Below are 25,992 nucleotides of genomic sequence, written 5' to 3'. Positions count from 1 at the left end.
TAATACAATAAAATTATTTAAAAATATTGGGCCACTTGTTTTATTTGGTCGCAACAACCCACATTGCTACTACAAAATACCTACCATTGGAATTCACATAAACATAATAGATAAGACACGAAGAAATTTTCATTGAATTGAAACTAAAGCCAAATTAAAGGAAATAATTTTAAGAGGGTTATTTCCTTCTTGAGCAGTGAGTGTATGAGTAATTTTTGTTATTTCCGGTTCGAATTTTGCTGATGGATTCTATTTAGAATTTGGGGAGACGAAACGAAAATCACCATTAAAATTTTTTAATATATAACAGCTCTATCTCGACTGGAGTACAAAACGAGACTTTTTTTTTTAGAAATGGATTCAATTTTTCCTAAATATATTGGTTTGACAGAACAGATTTTGAATTAAAAAATATTAATATCAATCTACTCGCAACTTTTTTTATTTGAAAGTTAAAAAAAAAGATTGCGGTCGTGACGAAGGCCGTTAGGAACGAAGTTCCTTACAAAGTTAACGAAGCTGTGCAGAAACAAATGTAAACGTTAAATAAATACAATATATTTAGGTAATCTGTTCAATTTGTAGTGTCAAGTAGGTAGGGTTCCAAGAGTACCTACACGAATTTTGCCAATTTTGTACTATTTGCATTCAAAACTAGTTATGCATATGCATCTATAATTAGTTTTGGATATAAATAGTGCAAAAATACAAAATTCGTGTAAATAATAAATAAAAATATACAAAGTAAGATAAGTAGGATAATGAATCGTGGTACCAAGGATATGCACACACACACACACACACACACACACAAAGCAATCTCATTTTGTTACGATACGGTCTTTGTCCGGTTTCTCACCATGGCAAGCCGCGCTAAGGAACTTCGATCCAATAATTATTAATAAATATATATTCCTTCCATAGTGATACCGATTGAGGGATGCAAAACGTTTCTACGATGAAAAGAAATACCAATAGAAAATAGAAAAACACTCTCCCACTAAAATGGTGACAGAAAAGTTGCAAAATCTTCTTTCAGAATTTTAATGGAAGGGAATTTTTACTTTACCTCTTGACTATAGAAATTTTTGTATTCCACTGTATCTGAGTGAGAAAAAACAAATTGGAAAAAGTAACAGGATTTTCGAAAAATAAAAGTACCCAGGGCAGGTTAGAATGAATAGGTAATAACATACGCAAATTTCAAATCGATAAAGGCTATAATCGCAGTGCCTGAAATTCAATTGCAACTTTAACCATTCTCATAAATAATTAATTATAATTTTTCTCCCACCAATGAATTATTTACGAGGAATCATAAAAAAATTTAAGATTAACGCCAATTAAAGAATGATTAAAACTTGTAGATAACTGCCTGATTAGTATTTGTTGATGTTTATGAAATTGTTTTCAGTAGCTACTAACTGTATAGAGAGATTAATAAATTTCATGATCTTTATATAAAAATTTTACGGGTTATGAATTTACAGTTGATTACGAGAAAATCCCCTTTTCTGAAATTTATTAATAGCAAAATGCCTGATAAACTTATTTTTAGATAATATTTATATAATTTTGTCTCCAGTAAAGTATTGAAGCACCGAAATTTTTTGAAGGAATTTTGCATCAAATAAATAATCAAGGAAAATAATTTTGTATAAAATTTAACTTTTTGATTTAAATTATTTTCAGTTCTAACTATACCAAGACCAACCAAAAAATGAAATGTTATAACTGTAAACATTTTCAAAAATATCTAATATTTCATTAATTTTTGTTTTTGTTTACTTTTAATCATGCATACGATATTTATTTACATCATGGTCTCTTCGATTATCACTGATGTTTTTAATATGATACATACAGCGTAAACTAAATATTGACAAATATCTTGTCTAGTAATCTTAATTAAAAAGAATTTAAAAAAATACTCTCGAACCAGGACTCGAACTCGGATCGCTTGAATTTATGTCAAGCGCACTACCAATTAGTCTATTCGAGCTCTAGACACGAATGCAATTTTTCAATTCATTGAATTTTTTTACTTTGTTTATCCACTTATTTATTATTAATACTTTTTGTTTTTGTTTACTTTTAATCATGCATACGATATTTATTTACATCATGGTCTAACATTTCATTATACATTTTCTTTTAAATTTTTTTATTTTGCCTATTATAATTTATTATCTATTCCTAAATTATTAAATCAGTTTTAAACTGAAAAAATATTTAGAACTTTAATACTATATTATAAGATTAATATAGCCCCAAAAACTTTTTAAATGTAAATCATCAATACACCTGTAAATATTTTAATTTATTTTTCTATTTCAATTGGCTTAAATGTTTGTACATTTGTGCCATTTCCAAACCTCCAACAGAATTCAAAACGTATTATTTAAATTTTGGAATCATTTTTACCAATATTCGAAACAAAAGAAGGGCTGTCTGTTTAGTGGCTTAGTTACGAACTCGTAAAAAAAGTATATTTATTTTTAAATTTGTGTCCCCACTATTGTGCTCATAAATCCTTAATTAGTCGGACAAAATTAAGGTTCTAACTTTAATTTAAATAGTTAAATAAAATCTAAAAATCGTAGTTCTATATCTATAATTCTAAAAATCTCAGAATTGATTTAGACTTAGTCCAACTTCATATTAAAAAAATCGAGACTTTTATCCAAAATTTCCCTAGCGCTCGTACCAAAAAACCGTACAAAGTCAGTTCACTTGTGCATAGTGCATCTAGTGTACTTGCATAAGGTCAAATAAAAAAAATTATTAATAGTAGGTTCCTCAAAATTATGTGCAGTGCAACAAGTTCAAATTAGAAGAGCTGGCAAATTGAGTACATGAGTACGTAAATAGTTCTCTTTTGTGTTAGGACAAGTAGAGAACTGAGCAATAGAGTACGTAAAATTTACCTAGTGCACCCTAGTAATTCCTTACATATCAGAAGAAAATTTGGGCACAATCAATATTCATCGGATCGAAAATAGTACAGAAACTGAGTAGTTATTCTGCATAAATAAAAAATACTATTTATCAGTGTAGTGAAACATGCTGTCAAAAAAGGGAAGTCCCCTAAAATGATACAATGAAGCTGTGAAATGATAAAGAAAATTTTTGTATATAAATATTGTCTAGTAATGTGTGTATATATAGTTCAATTCAAACTTTAAGTAAAGTCAGTACTATAAGTTAAGTCAGTATAATAATTCAGTAAACATTCAACGAGTAAACCTAAAAAACATACAAACAAAATGAATCCAACAGTCTTACTTTGTTTTATTGTTGTCATCGCTTCAGCAATTTGTGTTCAAGCTGCTCCAGCAGAAGGACGTAAGTTTTATATAATTTTTATAATGTTTATTAAATTGATTAGAAAACATATAAAAACAAATAATTGAGTTAATTGTTGCAATACCATGTATGGTCAGTGTTGATTACGGAATTGTTTGTTTTTTCACGTCATGTAATTAAAGAGAGATAGACACTCTTCAAAGCCATGCATATATGCCACACACGCATGACTGATATTCTCACATACAGTGATATTTACGAAAAAAATGTTTGGAACAAAAGTTGTTTATTTTTTTATAAGGAACATTTAAACTTTTAATCTATCTCTTACGGTTTACAAGATGGGTTCTACGGATCCAAAGAACCAATTGACCAATGTTGCTCATTTATGAACCCTAACTCACTTTTTACGTCTTGAGCACGCTGTAAAAATTTCAGCTTAATATCCTTTTCCGTTTTTGAGTAATCGTGTTGTCAGATAGACAGACAGACGGATATTCAAACGTACAGCCAGGAATGGATTTTATGAACACCTTTTCCAAAACTTTGCTCGTAGCATAAATATTTTTAAGCGTAACAAACTTGGAAGTAAACTTAGTACACCTTGATGTATTTCATATATTCATGGTATAAAAAGTAAGAATAATGTAAATATGCGCAATAGAATTTATACTCTTAAAACTAAAGCATTAGCATCTAAGGCTCAATACTTTTCTAACACTAATAACTTAAGTCTTGGTTTGTCAACCATTACTCAGGCCTAGACCAAGGCTAATGTCCCAGTTTTGTTTCATTTCATGTTTTTTTACTGTTTTGGTAGAACAGGGAATGGCTCCTTCAAATCCCGACTGTGGCAAATTTTTCAAAACAAGCTAATAAGCTATTACAACATACTATATATAACATTCGTTCCAAAATTCAGCAATCTTCTTCCTGATTTGAACCAGTATTGTTTTCAATTTTTATTTTATTTTCAGTAAATGAATTGCAAGATCCAGTGGCTCCAGCTCACGGTGAACGTCAACGACGTGTTACCTGTGATTTGATGAGTGTTAGTACACCAATTGGTTCCTTAAATCACGCTGCTTGTGCCGCTCATTGTTTGTCTATGGGTGGAGGACGTCGTGGTGGAAGCTGTTCGAACGGTGTTTGCGTTTGCAGATTTTAGTAAAACTTTAAGCTTCAAAGAATATTTTGTTATTAATAATTATAAATAACTAATTAAAATATTCAATATAAATATATAATAAACGTTTTGGAAAAACTATGTTGGTTATTAAATAGCGATTTTCCTCCTTTTTTATTTATTTATTTTTTTTTTTTTTTCATTATACTCTAAAGTTTGCTTCTCGATAAAAATTTATGTAATTAACAAAAATTTTAGAAAACCCGACAAATGCGGGTTTTTTTCTTGTCACACTCTCCAAACTAAATCAACTTTCTTAAAACATATATAAGTAAGAAAACTCTCAATCAAGTCACCTGCCCAAAAAAAAAAAAAAAAAAAAAAAAAAAAAAAAATAAACTTGGTTCATCCATTTAGAAGACACGCAGTACAGTGGTGTCTTTATATCAAACTGGCCAAAATATAATGATAGAAGACTTTTTAATGCTCAAAATTGATTTGAAAAATTATTTAGATGCAAAAATAACCTTTTATTTGGCAATAATTAAAAAGAAAAATATACTTTTTTTTTTTGGTATCCTAATATTATATTATCAGTTCCTAAAGGAACTATAAATAGGTCTGATAAATAGATAACATGAACGGCAACTACCCAGTGATAGTCACCTAATCGAATTTATAGTATGTGAACTATAATTAAAACTATTTACGTAAATCTAAATCTTAAATCTAGAACACTTTGTCTATTTAGCCTATTTACTCTTTCACTATTGTCTAAGAGATTGATTAAGATTATTCAATCAAAAGTGTTACGAACAATTAGTGAATCTCCCTGGTACGTGCGTAATGACGACATTCACCGTAGTCTTGAAGTGCCCACAGTGCGCGAAGAAATTACGCGGTTCAGTGTAAGTTACTTGACTCGCTTTGAAAGGCACCCAAATGTTGAAAAATATACTCGTCTTCATCATATTCGTCTACAAACTCAATTAATTCATTTTCTTCTTAAATTTTTTTAATTTCTTCTGCTTCTGAGTCACTTTTTATCTTATCTTTTTATCATGCTAAAAATGAAAATAAATGTGAATCACAAATATTTAATTATACTAATAGAAACATTAAAATTAAATACTAATAAATCAAGTACAAACCTTCGTCTTCAAAATCCAATATAAATCTTTACTTAATTGTACCAACAAACACAGTAAACTTTAATTGAATGACACGGTAAATCGAGAGTGGCAACAATAATAACATACATCCATAAGAGCAGGTAGTTTGCGGCATACCAAACAGGCAGGGGCGAGGTTTAGCTAGCTTAAGTGGCCGGTTTGTGATGGAGTGGTTATCTAACTACACTAAAAACAATTTTAATGCAAAACAAAAACACCTCTCTTTTTGTATCGAGGGCTTAAAACACGTATAATCTTAGAAATAAAATACCTGAACTGTCCTTTAATTCGTAAAATAACAGCTATATTTTAGGATTTGAATAAAATTGGAAGTTTTTTCTTCAAATCCTAAATTATGGAGTTCCACAAAGAAAAGTTCTCTACAATTAGTTATAATAGCTATATCCTAGAAAATTACGAAAATAAAAAGGACGAGGGTTGTCGTGAGATATCCGTTAGAAACTATGTTTCTTTTTGTTATAAATTATATTTTATTGAATAAGAAGCACAACGAAGGAATGGTAATAAAATTTTATTTAATAATTGTTTCTTCATTTTTTTTTTATCAAGTTATGAAAATAGACATTTTAATTAAATATTTTCTAAATTAAAACAAAAGACGTTTGTCAAATTTTATGTCAAAAGCCATCTATGATGTCAAAAGCCATCCTGACAAAAAAAGTTATTTTTACAAAATAGAATTTTGTTTTAAATGTATGGGCGTGGATGGTTTTCGGATTGAAAACCTTCCGAATAAGGATCGGGAGATGGAAGATAATAAACTGTAAAATAGTCATCGATGTCTCTTATAAGAAAACAAATTAAGCATTCAGTACGTTAAAATTAGTAGGTGCGCATTCATCAGCCAAAAATTAGTAGGTCCACAGAAATTGAATGTAAAAATATACTAAAACAAATTTTTGCAAAAATTTAAAATTTTGGTCTCAATTGCGAATTGTACCCACAAGTTCACTTTTACATTTAAAAGAACACATCAAAAATCTTATCACATGACCAAGCAGAGTTAAAAATTCCAAACCATTTTCATGTTCAGATAAATTTTTACATTCAACTTCTGTCGAATTTATTCGTATTTCAAAAAAATTTCTTCTATCTCTTAAATCTATAACGAAATCGTTTATACCTTTAACAAATCTTCAAGGTCGAGGTCCAATCCAAGGTACACATGAAATACCCACCTTTGTATGAACAGTTTTTGCTTATGACATTTTTCTGTATCTGACTTACCTTAAAAGGAAACGTTATTAAAAACGTTACTATAAGAACTTCTGGATCATACTGTATATATGTTTGAATAAAATACTTAATTTAACAACATAAATATTTATTACCTAATTATTTTTGTACAATAAAAAAAATGTTCTTTTATTTTAAAAAAAATTTCCCATTTTTTATGATAATTTTAATTTTCTATAAAAATTTTCTATTTTCTACAAACGCAAACACCATTTTTACAGCTGCCTCCACGACGTCCTCCACCCATAGACAAACAATGTGCAGCACAAGCTGCATGATTTAAGGATCCCCACTTTGTACTGACACTCAATAAATCACAGGTAACACGCCGTTGACGTTCCCCGTGAACTGGTGCTACTGGATTTTGTAAATCACTCACTGAAAATGAAAATAGGTTATATTAATTGAATTCAAACAGTCGATTTATCCCTTAATCCTACTAAAGCTTAACCAATTCCGTTCGCGGTATGCCTAGGATACCAGGTTCGATTCCGGCCATCCGAAAAAAATTAATTTAATTAACAATTGTGAAGGGCCCTATGGTTTTTAAGATGTGTCCCTCTAACTAAGTATGTCCCTCGTGGACAGCCAATAGAACCTAACTTACAACCTAACATCATGTGTATATTAAGTATTAACGCCCCTATCATGGCTTTCTATTCAAAATTAATTCTACTTAGCAATTATCGATCCACATTATGTATTCCCTAAGAACATTTCTCAGGATAAAAGTTCAAAATATATTATACTATGATATAAATTATATTGTCAAGTAATTCCCTTTTGCTAAATTTTACACTTTAGATTTCAAGCACATATCCCTATAGTTTATTTCTCGATTATAGCGCTGATTACGATTAAAATTGCTAACTTTTAGAACTGCACAAATCGGAAGTATAATTCCATAATTAAAAGTCAAACTCATGAGAAGCTCTATCACTGAAGGCATATTTTCTCTTCATTCAATATTTCTTATTAAAATATACTTTTTTCATAAATGGAATTTTTTTTATTCCTTATTATCGATAACATACAACATCGGCATAAAAGGCTCTATTAGGAGGTCTGGAAAGATAACACAAAAAGGTTTATCCTTGATTTTAACTTAATCTACCGATACCGATTTTCAACCCACCAGCAATAAAAACCGTGAAAAAAAATAATATTACGACATTGAAATGCCAAAAGTTAGTGTCAAGATATGACTTTTGGAATGTTAACTTCTCACTCCGAAAGGCATATCCAAGACACTAACTCAAACTACTTTCCGATTTCCAATCTTCTAACACAATTTTAGGAGGCTGTATTCTAGTTCAAATCCATATAAACCTCGAAAAAAGCTGTTCCGATACAATTTTTAAGTCTATATTTTCGGAGATGTCTGCAAATTAAAAACTTAATCAAAACGACTTACGTTCTAAGTTTGTTGGAACTGCTTGAATACAAATTGCTGAAGCGATGACAACAACAAAACAAAGTAAGATTGTTGAATTCATTTTGTGATTGTTAAATGTATATTAACTGCACTGATAAACTAAAAAAGATGCTGGCTGGTATTTATATGTAAATTTTACCGTTTTATTATACACAGATTCATTAAACTCCAGTACTAAGTAATTCCCCTTTTCTTAAATTTATTTGGTAAATTTGGTATGAAACGTTTTATTTATCTCCTTATAATTATTTTAGTAAGAAAATATTAAAATTTTTTTTTACGGGTCCTATAAAAGGTATTAGTTCTCCCCTTCTAGGTTCCAAAAATATTACTTAATTTCGATTCGGAAAGCAGAATTGTAGATGTTGTCTGGAAAAGGCCTTTGGATAAAAATTGACGGAAAATTTGGAGAAATATCCTGTTAAGCATTCTGAGCAAGAGTGTACAAAGGCTTTAAATGAATAATATTTGAAAAATTGGGGATGATAATTGAAACAGATATCGAAAATTTTTATTCTTATTTTTCGTCTATATTCATGAAATTTTTATAAAATTCATCATTAAAGTTGAAAATAAGTTAAAAATAATTTCAACTCTAAATCTACCCTGCTTATATGGATGGAGACACATGGCTTTTTTCGTTTCTATGTCATTAGCTAATATGTTTACTTTTTATTAAAAAGAATTTTTTTTTTCACTCGTTTCAAGTGAAAATTAGCAGAAACTTTCAAAATATGTTGTTTTTTCAGATTTCTCCCTAAGAGCAATGTATTTTATAATGACTTTAAATGATTTTTATACCATGCATATATGTAATATGCAAGGTATACTAAATTTAGTCCCAAGTTTGTAACGCTTAAAAATATTGATGTTATGAACAAAATTTTGGTATAGTTGTTCATAGAATCACCTAATTAGTCCATTTCCGGTTGTCTGTCCGTCTGTCCATCTGTCTGCCAACACGATAACTCAAAAACGAAAAGAGATATCAAGCCAAAATTTTTATAGCGTGCTCAGGTCGTAAAAAGAGGTCAAGTTCGTAAATGAGCAATATAGGTCAATTGGGTCTTGGGTCGGTGGGACCCATCTTGGAAATCTTTAGAGATAGAACAAAAGTTTAAATATAAAAATGTTCCTTGTTGCTATGACCTCCTTAAATTTAAATTTTTTATTTCTGTGAAGACGTGTAATTTATTTAGCTTGAGGGCACTAAATGCTACGTTGAAATCGATAAACAAAATTAATGTAATAAAAATGATATACAAATTATTAATCAGTATGTTTTTTTAATCAATATGCAATATTTTAGAAAAGGGGAATTCCTTAGAACTGTAATCCAGTGTGAAGCTGTATTACTGTGTACTGATAAAGAAAAGATATAAATACCAATAAATTTACATTTAAGTTAGTACATTTTAAATATTTGAAAATATTTTGAAAAACTTTTTACAAATAATTATTGCAGTGATTAAAAACAAAAATATGAATTCAACAATCTTAATTTGTTTTACTGTTATCATGACTTCAGCAATTTGTATACAAGCTGTGCCTGTAAACATAGAAGGTAAGATTAATTATTATACATTTTCAACATTTAAGGTAGTACGAGCGCCAAGGCAAGTTTAGACTAGTAATCGAAATTATTTGTACCTTATTTTGAACTTTTATGATGAATTTTATCTATTGTAACTTCAAGAATGTAAGAATACAATTTTTCACTTCATGAATGTAAGAATAAAGTGTTTCTTGGGTTCAAATATCATTAAAAACGCATGAATTAATGGTGCAAATGTTTCTATTTGTTAATCTCTATCTCTATATATTATAAATGCGAAAGTGAGTATGTTTGTTTGTTTGATTGATTAACCAAGTGTGAAATCCTTAGCTCTATTAAGTTTCAAGAATGTGGAGTCCTGGCCTCGGGATTATGCACATAATTGATAGCTAGCGAAAAACTGACACCACACCTGAAAAGAATGACGAAATTTCCAAAAAGCTTTATGGCGTCATTTGAATTCAACAAATTTAATTTTTCTCTATCTTAGCCGTTCCATTGAGTTAACAATTTAATGTTTATTAACAAATAAAAACATTTGCACTACTAATTCATGCCTAACTAATTATATTTGACACCTTAGAAACACATTCCATGAGGTTTTAGCAAAATGCGAGCGATTTCTTTCATTTGCCTTTATTTGTAATATATTTAACTGTACCATATGTACATTATTTTTTTAGAACCGAGTTCATATCCAGTAAATGAATTGCAAGATCCAGTAGCTCCTGTTCACGGTGAACGTCAACGGCGCGTTACCTGCGATTTGATGAGTGTCGATACAAAGTGGGGTTCTGTTAATCATGCAGCTTGTGCTGCACATTGTTTGTCTATGGGTGGAGGACGTCGAGGTGGAAGCTGTTCGAATGGTGTTTGCGTTTGTAGATTTTAACCAAAAATACAAAGCGAATAAATATTTAAACTTTAAATCCTTTGTGTTTTTATAGCGAATTTACCTGTATTTGTATTTTCCTTATTTGTTGTATTTTCATTAATTGTTCACTGATTTTCGATTAATATTTTGAATAAGCTAGTTTATTGCGATTCTTTTGGTAAAAATCCATTTTTATTAATAACATTTTTATTATTGATCCAATTTTTTTGTCAACAAAAACTCGTATGAACATTTTATTTCCAAAAAAATTGTTTAATTTTGTTCATAGAACTCATAGTAAAAATAGAAATAAAAAACCTTAGACTATAAAGCCCATTGTGATACCATATATTACCACCTTTTCCGCTGATAATTTCATTTATCAGCACCTCAATTATTTTCAGAGCCTGAGTGCACCTCCTTCATGCATATACCATGCACTACACCAGCCAATCACAACTATCAATTAAATTAATTTTTGTTGAGACGGTGGGAATCGAACCCCACCAAATGTCATCAAAATTTATGAATAAATAGGTATATATTATTTGAAAAAATTAAATTAAATTTTAGGCTTTTATTATAAATAGAATAGTTTTTGAGGTTTTAACTTTTTTTTAATATTAGATTGAAAAGCAATATTAGATTTTAAAATGGCTTTCTGTGAAACTTTTTCTAACCCACCCCAAAATGTTCTTTGGATCATTATGATCAAAAGCTCCCTCACCCACAAAAATTTTTAACTGGTAATTTTCGAGCTACGGGCTATCAAAGATACAAATATATTATTGTTTTAGTATATGACTAGGAAAATGGCTTCCTGTGAAACTTTTTCAAATCGCCCACCAAAATGTTCTTCAGATCGTTCCATAATGCCCCACAAGTCGCAAGTGCACATGTTGAAAGTGACCTAGTTGGTTTTATATTTGTGGGTAGTACCCATTTAAAAAACAAGCTATGAGACATTCAGGCTTCCGTACCGTACTGGTTGGCGATACGAACAATACTTCTGGTATATAGCTCTATTCAATGCTGTAATACTACTTATGCTAACATAGATACTATAGTATTTATCTCTATACCATTCCAGCTTTGTAGGTAAGCGCCATGTGTTTCTTACCGTGTAGATACTAGTACCTGGGAAAAAGGGTAACAAGGAAAATAGGTTTTATTTACCCTTTGGTGATAAATTGATATACTTGATTTGAAAAAATAACAATTTTCATAAATAATATTTTTTTATTTTTATATGGAATAGTAATTAAAATCTACAATTACAAACACCGTTAATACATCTTCCTCCACGGCGGCCACCACCCATGGATAAACAATGAGCGGCACAAGCTTCATGATTTAGGGAGCCAATGGGTGTGTCTACACTCAACAAGTCACATGTAACACGGCGTTGACGTTCACCATGTTCTGGCTCAACTGGCTCTGGCAAACCGATTGCTAAAAAAGTGAGAAAATTGAAGAAAAACTTTACGAGAAAATGCTATTTATTACAATTTATAACTGAGCGATTCAAGTTAAAAAGAAAAATTAAATATTTGGGTTTTCTCTTTACTTTGAGATATCCTTCAAGGTCAAAGTCAAATTTCAAGTCTCTAATTAATGCCGTCTTGTAAATCATGTAGAACTATTCTTGTGAATCGATTAAGTATTTTGTGAAGTATCTCACATTCAAATATTAATAAATTAAGATAACGTTTTTCGGTCTGATGAACCATTACCAAAATAAACCTTTGGCAGTAAATTTAATTTTGAAAATTTCGCAATTGTAATAGGGTATTCCACTATTTTTGAAAAAGTACTTCAAAATGTTGATTTTGCTAATAAAAAGTAATGGATATCATTATACGAAATAACACAAATAAGTTTGACAGATATATTCATAGACATCTGATTACAATTAATATAAATACTTACAATCTATGTATATATTATACCCAGCTGTCTACACTGAACTAACTGATGGTCTATGACTCATACCGCTATGGCATCACAGCAGGGCTTATCCGCGTTTTAGGTCGCGTGATATACAGTTTAAAAATTACGATTTTTAATTTTAATATTTCAAAAGAAAAAAGTGCTTTTATGACTCGAAATCAGAATATGTAAGTATTTTTACATAAATTTTAACTTTTTTCAAATTTCATGATTTATTTTTGACTTACGATAATACCCTATTAGTCTGATTGAAATTATAACAAACAAAATTGTTTGAGAGTTGTTTTGAGAAAAAAGTTACAAAAAAACTTACGTTCCAAGTTTGTAGGAATTGCTTGAATGCATACTGCTGAAGCGATTACAACAATAAAACATACTAAAATTGTTGGATTCATTTTGTTGAATAGTTAAGTTATTTATTAAATATATTTATTAAATTATTTTCAGATGCACAGACTGTACTGATAAAATGGTCAATATTTTTTAATATTTATATACCATCTTCTTATACAAGACATTTACTTTTAGTGTATAATGGAATTCCCCCTTTTCAAAGTCTCTATATGTAACAAAGATGTACATTGAATTTTTTTAAATATGAGGTCTGCGTCATAATTTTTATACACTTTAGATGATAAAAATTTACTTACTTGCTACATAATAGTTTATTCTTTGATTTTTCGTATTTTCGATTTCAAATAAGTATTTTGAACGAAGTTTCAAGCACTTCGCAATTAGATGTCTAGTCACAAAAAATTACTTCTGATATATCTCAAAATTTTACCATTATAATTTTTTATTTTTCCAATTATTTAGAGTGAAATTTGCATGTTTTTTCATTTTCCAACAAACTAGGGATGCTTTGAATCTAAATAGGGTGTAATTCACCGTTTAGGGTCATGTTTCATCTGAGAAAATAGATAACAAAATTCACTCTCGAGTTATCGAATATATGTATATATATAATTCGGTATTGCACATACATTTGTCTTACTGTTAAAATGAAATGTGCACACGTACTTATACCGTGTCAAAAGGTAGCTAGCTCAATAACTCGAGAAGTAAAGCAATAATGTAAATTCTGTTATTTTGTAGTCAATATCATTTCATTCGAAAGTTTAGAAGTACCAATGTACAACGAGTACCAGGACTCAGAGACATTCCCGATTGCGAAGCCGACTAGCTTGCTAGAAATGGCACACTGTTGCCAGACACAAGCATCAATAAATATCCTTGAGATTCATTTGAAAACTGTTAGTTGATCCTCAAAGAGGATATCTTAATAATGGCCAATCTTAGATGGAAGGAGGAACCTACTTGTGGTATTACAAGACAGATATGGTACAATCTGTCTTGTAATACAACTGAGTACAATCGTAGCGTTCCGAAGATCTTATATCACTTCCAAGGGCCTCTATTAGCAAAGTTTTTGCGGCTATTACTGGACACTGGTTGGGCGGCAGGCATGCTGAACGTCTGGGCCTAGCAGTGTATCACAACTACTGCAGAAGCTGTCACAGTGGTCAGGGGGAGTAGACAATGTCTCATCTTCTCTGTCACTGCCCAGCTCTTGTCATGAGAAGATGGACTTACTTGAGCCAGCCTCTCTTTGACGACCTCTCCGACCTAAAATCCGTCGACGTCAAAGCACTCCTGCTGTTCTCCTGCTGTTCTTAAACAGCTTCAAATGGTTCAAGGAGTAGTGGCCGGGATGGGCCAATCCTTTTTCGGTATCACAACGGACCCTTTGGTCTAAGTGTGTCCCACCCCAAGACAGTCACTCTAACCTAACCTAACCTAATGTACAATATCTTGAAATCGATTAAATTTCGCATAAATCCCTCTGTAATTAAGACTGACTGATTGGAATTAAAAAATTAATTTTTTCTTCCGAAATAATATGAAGTTCAAATTTGCAGTTTCTATTGTAGATAACTACTGAATGTGTTAAATTTAGTAAATCAAGGTCAGTGCATCAAATTACAGTTCATCGATAACAAATACTAATAATATTAAATAAAATTTAAGTCAGATAATTTAAAATAAAATAACAAATTTTATTGATTATATGTTATACATATATACAAATACATAAACTACTTATTAATATAGATTGGAAAAGGGGATTTTTTAAAAGCATATACAATATAAATATCACATAAATTAAAAATTTCCCGGAAATTAACTCTGTGATTCTATATTTTCCTGAATCTGACTTGTTTCCCTGTATACAGAATGATATGGTATGGTATGGTATGGAGGTTAGCAGGGCCATGCTCGAGCATCGCGCCTCGAAGCAATGGTTCAGAGCACCTAGCCAAATAGACCCTTGTACTCTATCCCCGCTACACTTTTCAGTGGCTATTATAACCAACTGATGTACTGAAACACAGGATTTGCCTAGCGCTGAGTTTCCTAATTTCTTCTGGTTCGACTATGGCCGGACCAAACCGTTTCCTTCGCTGCTGTATGAGCGCCGGGCAGTAACAGAGAAAGTGGATCGATGTTTTGTTCTGAATCTGATGTTGGAACTTGTTCAGGGTATCATGCCCTGTGAGTAGCTCTACGATGCCTCTAATATCAGCTCTGTTTAGTTTCAAGATCTCCTCGGCTCTGTTACCAAGCGAGTTTCCTTCACCCAACAGAATACAGAATACAAGGTTTACAAACATTGAAGTTTTATAAGTTTTTTAAAATGATTCACATTTTTTGGTAAAAAATTGCTATTCATCGGGTTCATTTTACGATTGTGTTAATAGTTTTTGAGCTATCGCCTATAAAATTCAGTTCAAAAGCTTATATTCTTGAATTATTAAGAAAAATACTTACCTTTTTGACAATTAATGAGCTAGATTTTTTTGTCTTGCGGATCCTAATTATCCTCAAGAAAGCGAAAACACAAAACCTGGTTCATTTTTTTTATTGAACGGCAATTTTCTGTATACACACGTGGAAAATATGGAACGAAAACATGAAACAACTCGTGATATATTCGATATCTGGGAGCTGTTTTAGCGAATAATTTCCAAAAGGCATACGTAACAAGTTGTTGCTACCAAATAACGGATGAATAACATTTGTTGTGTGTTGTGTGTTCTTTTAGACACATGTGCGACACGGGCCTATCATTCTAATAAAAATTTATTAAATAATATCAATTAATTATCATTATTTTTATGTAATAATAGTAAAGAAAATAATTTTTAAAAACAATAATTTAATAATATAGATACTGAAAATCAGTTGGCATCCATTATGATAAATTATTTTAGTTGTACAATATCAAGGCCGCCAAAATTAATTCATAAACATATTTATGATAAAGAAAATCACATAAGCATAGCAAAAAAATTTAATAATTAAGAAGCCATTGATAAAATAACTGCATGATGTTTGTTCTTCGATTATTTCATTAAATAATTAGAATAGTTTGTTAAGAGTCTGTATTCTTTATTACAAATGTAAGCTTCTAATCGTTAAACAAATGCGATGCACCAACGATATAAATAGCGAATTGCCGGTTTAAGACAGCGCGTGACCCGTAGCAATCCACGTAGCTGGGGCCCCCTCCGCGCTTTTCTTATTTAGTGACAAGCCTTCAAAAAAAGTTTGTATTGTTCATGGGACTACTCGGACAATATAAATTGATATTTCAAATTATAAAATCGTCTTTTTGCGAAATATAGGAATTTTCTCAACTATAATCTAGACCTCATATTGTTAGCCCAACTAATGTGTAATAATACCATATAATACCTACATACAATACCTCACGGGTAAACAGTGATGTTTACGAAAAAATGTTTCTAACAAAAGTTGTTTATTTTTTTATTAGGAACATTTTTTATATTTAAACTTTTGTTTTATCTCTAGCGGTTTAAAAGAACCAATTGATCCATGCTGCTCATTTACGATCTCGACCTCACTTTTTACGTCCTGAGCACACTATAGAAATTTCAGCTAGATATCTCTTTTCGTTATTAAGATATCGTGTGACAGACAGACAGACGGACAGACAACCGGAAATGGAATAATTAGGTGATTTTATGAACACCTATATCAAAATTTTTTTCGTAGCATCAATATTTTTAAGCGTTACAAACTTGGGACTAGACTTATTATACTATGTTTATTTCATATATACATGGTATAAAAATAAATCATATTTAAAAAGGTCTATTAGAAATGGCGCTATGATTCGGATTTGCGAACCCGAATTCTATATTATTATTTCTATTATTACGTTATTCCTCAGAAGCGTTTTAAGCGCTCCTTTTATAAGTTTTTGATATTATGATATTAAAATCTATTTTTTTTAACCTTAATAATATTAAAGTGGGATTTATAGATTTCGAAACTTTCGAAAGAAAAACTTTTTTAATATTTGAATAAATAAAATTTGTGTATACTCTGCCATCTACTGTTGAACTATATATTTATAGATAGGTGTGTACTTGTTTCTCTTTTGTTTGCATTCCTCAAGTGTTGTTATTGTTTTGTTTGGAGTAGATGGCACTTAACAATATGTTGCTAACTTCAGATTAGTTTACTTTACTGTAGAATATGTAGTGTCAAAATAGGATTAAAGTTTTTTTGTATAAAAAGTATTTGTATATAATAAAAGTTTTTGATGGCGCAAAATAAATCTGATTTCATATACATGGATGCAGAACCAAAAGTTAATTTTGAAAACATTTTGTCATCAGAAAGTGACTCAGATGATGATGCATGTGAGGTTAATACACGCTGGAACAAAGGAAAACGCCATTCAGAGTATCATAACAAATCGTTTCTTGAAGATGCATCCGAAGTGTTTATGGAATCACAAATAAACAATAATGTTTCATTAATTTATGGCACAAGTCCATCCACATCATCAACACCACGATTTCGTAGTAGAAATTCTTCTGTACGAAGTGTGCAAACTGTAGATTGTTGTATTCCTCATGCTGCTGAACGTGATGGTGTTATTTGTGAAGTTCCATATCCACATAGAGATGAAGACTCATCGACCTCTGATGAAGATGAAGAAGAAGTTCATAATTATGTAAAAATTGATGAAGATTATATAAACGGTAAGTTTTAAGAGTACATACTTCTGTGTAATTCTATTTTTACAGAATCCGGCTTCAGTAATAACAATAATCGGATTGGAAGAATTAAATTTTATGTTGCATTTTTAAGACCGAAAAGCAAAAGGGTATAAAACAGGCTAAAATTTTGATCTAAAAAACGTCTTAAAATACATTTAAAATATAACATTTTGCAAATAAATTTAATTATGAATGTATATTGTCTTAAACATGTAATGTGTATCGTATTTAGGTACATTTAAAAAACCACAAACTCAGATTAATTCTAGTCAACTAACTCAAACTGAGACAATTGTTGGGTATATGGTGGACTCCTGATTTTATACGAATATCCTTTTGATAAATTTAAAGTAAATCAAATTTTGAATATTAATTGTCTCTTCTCCACAGATTGGGGTGGTTTTTGAAAGTCAAATTTAAAATTTTACTAGACAGTTTACAATCTGACACAAATTAAAATATTACGATGATATACAGGGTGTTCTGTTATTGATAGCAGAAAATTGTACCACTAAATTAAGCTTGGCAAAGCAAATGGAAAAGCTCTATACCAAATTTCCATTTGAGGCCTGATACAGAAGATGTGACTATGGGAAAATAGAAAGATTTATGAATTCACAGACCTATCAAATTCATTAAATTAGTAGGTGTGTGACTAAATATCTCTGATCATATTATCTCTTAGATAAACTATAAGGAACTATCTTTTAGGGATAATTTGTACGAATGAATTAATTAGATATTTAACAAAATTTTTCTGAAAAACTGCTTATTTATATAAGATACACCTTAGTCATGTTTTTTCGATTTTCTAGTTTTTTAAGCCTAACATAGAACGTTATATTATTCTTTTTTAAAACTTTCTGAATTTTAAATACGCATTTGACAGTTCTTTGTTTACAAATTAAACCAGTGGCATCATCATCATTTAAAAAATAGAAAATTGTCCAAAACGTTATTCAATGGCAGTTTTTAATGCTGTTTCGTTTAAGTAAATGATTAAACAATAAAAAAAATTATTTCAATTCGTTTATTTTATGTTTTAATTCGCAGGATTAAACGAAGAAATTGTAGACGAAGGTTTACGTCTTTATTTACAATTTCTACAAGATGAAATTGCACATTGTCGATTAAATCCACCAGATTGTTTAAATTCATCAAATAGTGGAACAATACCTAGAAATATAGGTTCACTACGGTTATTAGCCGATCAATTTTCATCTTCTCCACATAGACAATGGGTTCGAATGCAAGCCGAATCAGTGCCTTTAGATTCTATAGACTTTGTTTCGTTTACAGAATTATTACTGGGATTATTTCAGGTAAAAATCAAAATAAATTTTTAACGATTTACATTAAAAATAATATTTAATTTGTTTGAATATAAATTTACAGGAAGGTGGCGTCACATGGGAAAGAGTTGTCGTACTATTTTTCTTTTGTGCAGATTTGTCAATTAGAGCATTAAAAGAAAGTTTAATGCGAACATTTCAACGAATAACACAATGGACCACAACATTTATATGTGATAATTTTTCACGTTGGGTAGCTGCTAATGGCGGATGGGTAAATATTTTAAATTTATTTCGAATTTAATAAATACTTCTTGGTTATATGTTTTTACACGGATCTCTGTGCCTGCAAATAGCACTTTTAGAATGCTTGGAAACAATATACATTACAGTTCAAAATATCATTCAGTGAAATTGGAAAAATTGGTCAGCAAGGCATGATTTTTTGAAAGCTATTCAATAAAACTTTTAAATATGCGTATTTTTCTTAAATTGAATTTCTCGTTTTGTTTGTCCGAGATAAGATTTCTTACAGCCCGAACTAGTTCGATAGGTATACTCTGATTTAAGTGTTGTAAAAATTTAAAATTAGTTAGAATTTCGGACGTCCTTCAATGAGCTGGCGGAACGAATGAATGTAGACCTGGTATTTGTACCGGGACACAGGGACATTCCAGGAAATTGTGAAGCCGACGAGTTTGCCAGAAATGGCACAATGCTGCCAGACACAAGCATCAATAAATACCCGGAAGTTCCATTTGCGAACTGCAAGTTACTCCTGAAAGAGGATATTCTGAAAAAGGCCAATCTTAGATGAGTAAAATCGCCGGCGTTCCGAAGTTCTCATATCACTTCCAAGGGCCTCTGTTCGCAAAGTTGTTGCGGCTATCACAGGACACTGGTTGGGCGGCAACCATGTTGAACGCTTAGGCTTGGCAGTGTATCACGACTACTGCAGGAGCTGTTACAGTGGTGACGAGGAGGAGACAATGTCTCATCTTCTCTGTCACTGCCCAGCTCTTGTCATGAGGAGATAGACTTATTTGAGCCAGCCTCTCTTTGACGACCTCTCCGACCTAAAATCCGTCGACGTCAAAGCACTCCTGCTGTTCTTAAACAGCTTCAAATTGTTCAAGGAGTAGTGGCCGGGGATGGGCTAACCCATTTACGGTATCACAACGAACCCTATGGTCTAAGTGTGTCCCACCCCAAGACAGTCACTCTAACCTAACCTAACCTAGAATCTCGGAATTTAAAATTAATATAATATTTTATTTACAGACTGAAATACTACAAACATCCATAAGTCAAGCTTCACGTGTAGCGTTCTTTGGTTTTTGTTGTATGGGTATTATAGCATTTTGTATTTTTATAAGGAACAACGGCGCTAAGTAAATAATATAATTAATTATTTTTCTCCATAATAAATACATTAACGCAGTTTTATTATTATTATTATTATTTTATATTATATTGATCTCATGAATTCATTTTTGTACCTTTTTTATATTTTATTGTACGTTTTTTTTTGTCTTTTTTTTTTGTTACATATTATAAATATATTATTCATATGTTAGATTTTATATGAAAATACTCTCTACTTCAAATATTCAAAATATTGATATTATATTTAAACGTATACTAAAGTAAAATATATTTACGTTCATGCAGTCTTTGTTTAATATTTTTGTTACTTAAAATATTGGATATTATGAGGACGTTAGACTATTAAAGGGATAATAGCAGCAGAAAAATTGATACCGATCAAAGTTAGCTTATATCTTATTTTATAGATGGCAAAATACAAAAAATCTACAAAAAACTCTCCGTGATTGATATGATCTAACTGTTAGTGAGGTTTATTTATTCTTTTCAGTAGACCAATAGACCAAATACTGTCCACAATCTAATGAAACTTTTATAGCAAAACTGGAAAGTCTATGGTCAGACTGTGCTACTTTTCTCGAATTAGGCTTTTTTATATGCTTGGGCTACTTTAAAAAATGTTTGTGCTACAAAAATTTGCGCACCGTTGCAGTATATTATTATTGGTTGAAAATAATAAGGTGCTTTGGGTAGTGCATTTGGCTCTTTTTCATCACAGATGGGGATACTTAATAGAAATTTTTTTGGCCACCCTGGATCAAATGAAAATGAAGAATATCTGATCGAAAACTTTATTAAAGCCAAAATACATCAATTCTTCATTATTTAAAAAAAAAAAGAAAAAAAAAAGTTTTTTCATGACAATTTTTACAACTAACTATATTTTTTCGTTGTTGAAAAAAAACTGTTTTTTTGCGCATTCCTGTCTTCTGATTCTAGGATAAAATAATAAATATATCAGTAATTCAACATCTAATTTCGTTTGAGAAAAGGTTAAACGATTTATGAGGCAATAACCTTATAGAAAATAGAGATTTCTTTTATAGACAGTTATAAGATCTTAAAACTTCCTTAAAATATGCATTGAGAGATCCATTGATTGGATAAATTGATGATAAAAATATTAAACAGAGTTTATAAAACTGGAAAATATAAAACAATATAAAAATAATGAACGATTTTAGTAAAATTTATAGAAAATTTATATATTAAACACAACCAAGTATTTTTATAATGTGTTTATTAATTTAAGTGAATACTGTATTGTATGAATTTACTTATAATTAAGTAAAAAAAATGAATTATATAAAAAATTATATACATACTATTTTTGAAAAAATTATAGTTTAAACAAAGTCGTTTAGCACAATTTTGTTTGCAGATTAATGAAATATGTATTATAGTTTTGATACAAACAGTTGGGTGTTATCGAAGTGTAAAATTAATGTTTAAAACAATAGGGTATTATCGTTAGTCAAAAATCAATCATGAAATTTGAAAAAAGTTAAAGTTTATGTAAAAATATGCTTAAATATTCTTATTTCGAGTCATAAAAGCACTTTTTTCTTTTAAAATATTAAAATTAAAAATCGTAATTTTTAAACTGTATATCACGTGACCTAAAATGCGGGTAAGCCCTGCTGTGATGTCATCAGTTAGTTCAGTGTAGACAGTTCGGTATAATATATACATAGATAAGTATTTATATTTATATTATAATCAGCTGTCTTTGAATATATCTGTCAATTTTTATGGGTAATATTTCGTTTCGACATCAGGATTATCCACTATTGTCTAGGCTACATAAAGTGATATGCAAACAACATAATTAATTTTACACTTTAATAAAACCACAACGTCATAATCGTACAAATCAGCTCGTTTAGAAAATATTTTATTCGGTACTAGCCTAAAATGCTATTTGGATAACGTTATTTGCAACTATGCCTAATCGACAAGATCGGCGATGGGTTTATTAAGATTATAGAAAAATAAAACATATTATGTAAGCGGTTGTCCAGTATGAAAAGTTGTGCAGTGAAAAAACTAACGTAATATCGAAATCATCTAATCGACGGATAAAAATTATTGAGATTGTGATTAAACCGTGATAAAATTTGAATTGCGATCTTAATAATTTTTATCTTGTTAATGAAGCAAACAATTTTGATTGTAAACATCTCAAATTTGGTCTTAAAACTAAACGAAGTGACGGCTTTTTGTGTCACTTTGATATTAATCTCCATTCGTAACCACAAATATTTCTCTCTCAATTTTGCTATAAAATCTTAATACAAACTCATTATCGCGGGATCTTAAAGTTAAGTAGTTTTGTTGGCAAAGCTTATCCTATTCTAGTATTTACAGATCAAAGACAACAAGTTTTGTTTTTATCTATTTTTTGTTTTATTCATTTTTCCATTTGTTTAAATTTGTGTATAAGTCATGCCATTCCAGTTTTATTTCTCAAATCTATTATAATTGTAACTAATTATTGTAATTATACATAATATTATTACTTTTTCATTATTTTACAAAGGTAATGGTTTTTATTTATTTTTATTTTATTTTATTATTTTTTTTTTTTAAATGAGCCTTACATTGACATTAATTTTTTTTTATACATTTGTTTAAATTAAATAAGTATTATTAAGAACTAAATGTTCAAGTAGCCAAAAAATGACCTTAAGCTTTATATCCATATTGCACTGGAAATATATATTAATAAATTTATACTATTTTAATTTCAAAATGTAATTGTATAGAAGTTAAAATCCAAAATCCTTTTCGAATCTGCTACTATCGTTGGTATTGATTTGAGAAAATCTGGAAATTTTAGATTAAAAAATACATATTCCATTCCATAATAATTTGATTTATTATAAATATTTCTTTTTAGAACGCAATAATAATTTACCATTTTTCAATGTTACCAAAAAAAGGAAAATTATTTTTAATTTCTAAATCATGTTTGGCTTATTTATTTATTATATTATTTCGATTATTTTATTCATTTTGTTTTTATTTAATTATAATTTGTATGTGAAGATAAAAACAGTGTTAAAATTTCAATTATAAATAGTGCAAACCCTTATGGCAACAAGCAGTCCTCATCTAATTTTCTAAATTAAGTTATAAAGTCATTATCCTTTCTTTTGTAAACTATTTGGGGAGGTGGTTTATTGGAGAATCGCCCTGAAAAGCATTGAGAACAACCATATTGGCGACTTTAGTTTAGAAGAGTGTTTAGTTTGTATAACTCGATAGCCCATAAACTTAGTCTAATTTTTTTTGATACACAAGAATTATTTTTGTATTCTAGAAAATTTAGGATATGTTTCTTTGTCATGTAATTTTTTAAATGTGTGAAAAAAGAAGGAATAAATCGGTCTTCCAAAAGATCACTGTTTCGTTTACAGAAGATAAGGTTATGGAAACCTTTTTTTTAAACTCTACGCTGTCTGTTATCATAATTACCACGGCTATATTTTTTTTCGTTTAATTGACCACTTATTCTAAGTGTGTTCGGTGAGGGAGACTTTTATGCCATAAGAGCTTGGATTAAAAAAGATAAAAAAATTTTCTTTTTCCCCAATAGTTTATTTTCAGTTTTTTAAATAGGCATTTGCTCGAAAATTAAAAACAAAAGATTTCATTTTTTACAAATTGATTATATTTTCATTCATTTATATACGTTCAAACAAAATAAAATCGGAGATTTCGCCCATTCCATCCAACTTACTTTGTGGTATACATAGTTCAAACTTTAAGTTACCTACTCTAACAAATTATTTACGTTAATAAGAAAAGTTTTAAGACTAGTTTTAATCTTCACATAAAACAAACACTAGCTATGCTTTCGTTATTAAGCAGTTTCAAATGGAACTGAAATTGATTGTAAATCAACCTTTTCCATTAAAAATGAAAATAATTGTAGTTATATCCTTTCCACTCGATATCGTTTTCTGAAATTATTTGATATTTCTACGCGATAATTATTATTTTTACTTGAATATATTTTAAATTTGAAAAACGAAATTAACATTTTGAAAACTTGTTTAAGAATATATTACATAGAAAAGGATTATTTTTACTCGAGTGTAGGGGCTTAAAACGAACGGTAAACATTCAAATTGCTCAATAAATTTGTGTAGTTAATTTTATTTGTCAGTACTTAATATTTTACGGTACATTTTTTTTTTTTTTTTTGTTAAAACTGTATAAAAAATATAATAATATTCGTAAATTTCTATCATATTCATAGATCAAATCATATTCTATTTTGCATGTTGAAAACAGCAATATTATATTTTTTAAGAAAAAAAAAAAAATTGAAATTAAATATAATTAATAAAATTTGTAATAAAAAAGAATATAGAATGCTAAAAATAAAAAAATAAAAAATTAGTAAAAACATATGACTGAAATTTTGGAGGGCTTTTAAAATATACTATGGCCATTATTAAAAATTAATCACCGAAAATGTGTTCGACACTTTTTTGTATTTTGATCTCAAAGAAACAAAACAATAAATTTTTCTGCATTTATATATTTGTATTTGTAATGAAATTGTGATGTGATAAGTCTATAATTTTGTATCTTTATATACTTTTTAATGGAAATTAAATAAAAAATATATATATATATCTATTGTAATATAAAATATACAATTCAAAAATTGGTGTTTTACTTTTATTTACTATTTTCCCGCTTTAACTAACCTGGCATATGAGACAGTAAGATATTTATATTTGGGTTTCTCACTTTCTTGCTTCTGACTCGGGACGAGTTGAAAAGCATTTTAATATTCAGTAAAATAATTGAGGAAATTATCTATTAATACGATGTCAGGTTCTATCTAAAAATTCGTTTAGTAAACATGCATTTTTCTATGGTAAACGTGGCAGAGTCGATATAATCATAGTCCTATTGCGTTTTGAAAAATAGGAAACAAATTTTTACCCTTAAGGCACCTTGACTTTTCGCCATTTTATAGTCTTATAAAGTTTCAACCCAAATGTATACATCAGAATGAACTAACTAATCGTAATTTGATAAGAATTTCTCGACGTATTTATCAGGTTATGTCGGACAAAATTTTTTGTAACGAATTTTCAAATTTTAAAAAATCATATATGATGAGTTTATTAAATTCAGAATCTCATAAAAATTTTAAGAAAAATAAATAATTTAATTAAATAACAAATCAAAATAAAATACTTCAATGTTTATTGGAGCCGCCGGGTATCGATCCCGGTACCTCTCACATGCTAAGCGAGCGCTCTACCATTTGAGCTACGGCCCCGGTTATGGACAAATCCAAAAAATGATTTTTTATTCGATCAACAAAATCAATTTTAGGTGTGACTACATTCAAGTTGTACTTTCATATACTACAATTTTTTATATAATTCACTTTCTTTTAAATAAAAAAAAACGTAGAAATTTATAATTTTTGATAGCTGCTATCACCGGGGACGTAGCTCAGATGGTAGAGCGCTCGCTTAGCATGTGAGAGGTACCGGGATCGATACCCGGCGTCTCCA

General features: G+C 29.6%; 4 protein-coding genes and 2 non-coding genes across 9 annotated transcripts; 3 read left to right on the top strand and 3 right to left on the bottom strand.

Annotated features, from left to right (window-relative positions):
* The first annotated feature begins 3,155 nt into the window (after window positions 1-3,155).
* LOC123298206 (defensin-like) lies at window positions 3,156-10,780 on the top strand. Of its 3 annotated transcripts, XM_044880150.1 has the most exons (3): window positions 3,156-3,340; window positions 5,242-5,249; window positions 10,553-10,780. In XM_044880150.1, exons 1-3 carry the CDS (start codon window positions 3,267-3,269, stop codon window positions 10,741-10,743), a joined length of 273 nt encoding a protein of 90 aa, XP_044736085.1. In that variant the 5' UTR covers window positions 3,156-3,266; the 3' UTR covers window positions 10,744-10,780. The 3 variants fall into 3 exon arrangements, with proteins under 3 accessions (XP_044736085.1, XP_044736086.1, XP_044736084.1); XM_044880151.1 differs by lacking the exons at window positions 5,242-5,249; window positions 10,553-10,780 and adding an exon at window positions 4,284-4,604 and having other exon boundaries at window positions 3,166-3,345; XM_044880149.1 differs by lacking the exons at window positions 3,156-3,340; window positions 5,242-5,249 and adding an exon at window positions 9,721-9,860 and having other exon boundaries at window positions 10,535-10,780.
* On the bottom strand, window positions 7,014-8,404 carry LOC123298208 (defensin-like). The gene is made up of 2 exons (XM_044880154.1): window positions 8,276-8,404; window positions 7,014-7,239 (listed from the first exon to the last, which is right to left on the bottom strand). Exons 1-2 carry the CDS (start codon window positions 8,355-8,357, stop codon window positions 7,049-7,051), a joined length of 273 nt encoding a protein of 90 aa, XP_044736089.1. The 5' UTR covers window positions 8,358-8,404; the 3' UTR covers window positions 7,014-7,048.
* Window positions 10,781-11,949: 1,169 nt separating the features above from the next.
* On the bottom strand, window positions 11,950-13,156 carry LOC123298207 (defensin coprisin-like). The gene is made up of 2 exons (XM_044880153.1): window positions 12,989-13,156; window positions 11,950-12,177 (listed from the first exon to the last, which is right to left on the bottom strand). Exons 1-2 carry the CDS (start codon window positions 13,068-13,070, stop codon window positions 11,987-11,989), a joined length of 273 nt encoding a protein of 90 aa, XP_044736088.1. The 5' UTR covers window positions 13,071-13,156; the 3' UTR covers window positions 11,950-11,986.
* A 2,407-nt stretch (window positions 13,157-15,563) lies between these two features.
* LOC123298201 lies at window positions 15,564-20,460 on the top strand. 2 transcript variants are annotated; one of them, XM_044880145.1, is made up of 5 exons: window positions 15,564-15,713; window positions 17,346-17,750; window positions 18,822-19,090; window positions 19,164-19,334; window positions 20,342-20,460. In XM_044880145.1, the coding sequence occupies exons 2-5, from the start codon at window positions 17,492-17,494 to the stop codon at window positions 20,453-20,455; spliced, it is 813 nt and encodes a 270-aa protein (XP_044736080.1). In that variant the 5' UTR covers window positions 15,564-15,713; window positions 17,346-17,491; the 3' UTR covers window positions 20,456-20,460. The 2 variants fall into 2 exon arrangements, with proteins under 2 accessions (XP_044736080.1, XP_044736079.1); XM_044880144.1 differs by lacking the exon at window positions 15,564-15,713 and having other exon boundaries at window positions 17,278-17,750.
* Window positions 20,461-25,678: 5,218 nt separating this feature from the next.
* Trnaa-agc lies at window positions 25,679-25,751 on the bottom strand. The gene has a single exon. It is a non-coding gene; the product is annotated as a tRNA-Ala (tRNA).
* Window positions 25,752-25,919: 168 nt separating this feature from the next.
* On the top strand, window positions 25,920-25,992 carry Trnaa-agc. Its single transcript has one exon. It is a non-coding gene; the product is annotated as a tRNA-Ala (tRNA).

The sequence above is a fragment of the Chrysoperla carnea genome, chromosome 4 (genome assembly GCF_905475395.1).
Source record: "Chrysoperla carnea chromosome 4, inChrCarn1.1, whole genome shotgun sequence".
NCBI classification, from domain to species: Eukaryota; Metazoa; Arthropoda; class Insecta; order Neuroptera; family Chrysopidae; genus Chrysoperla; species Chrysoperla carnea.
The sequence above is the reverse complement of the archived record's forward strand: the minus strand, read 5'-3'. Positions and strand labels throughout refer to the sequence as shown.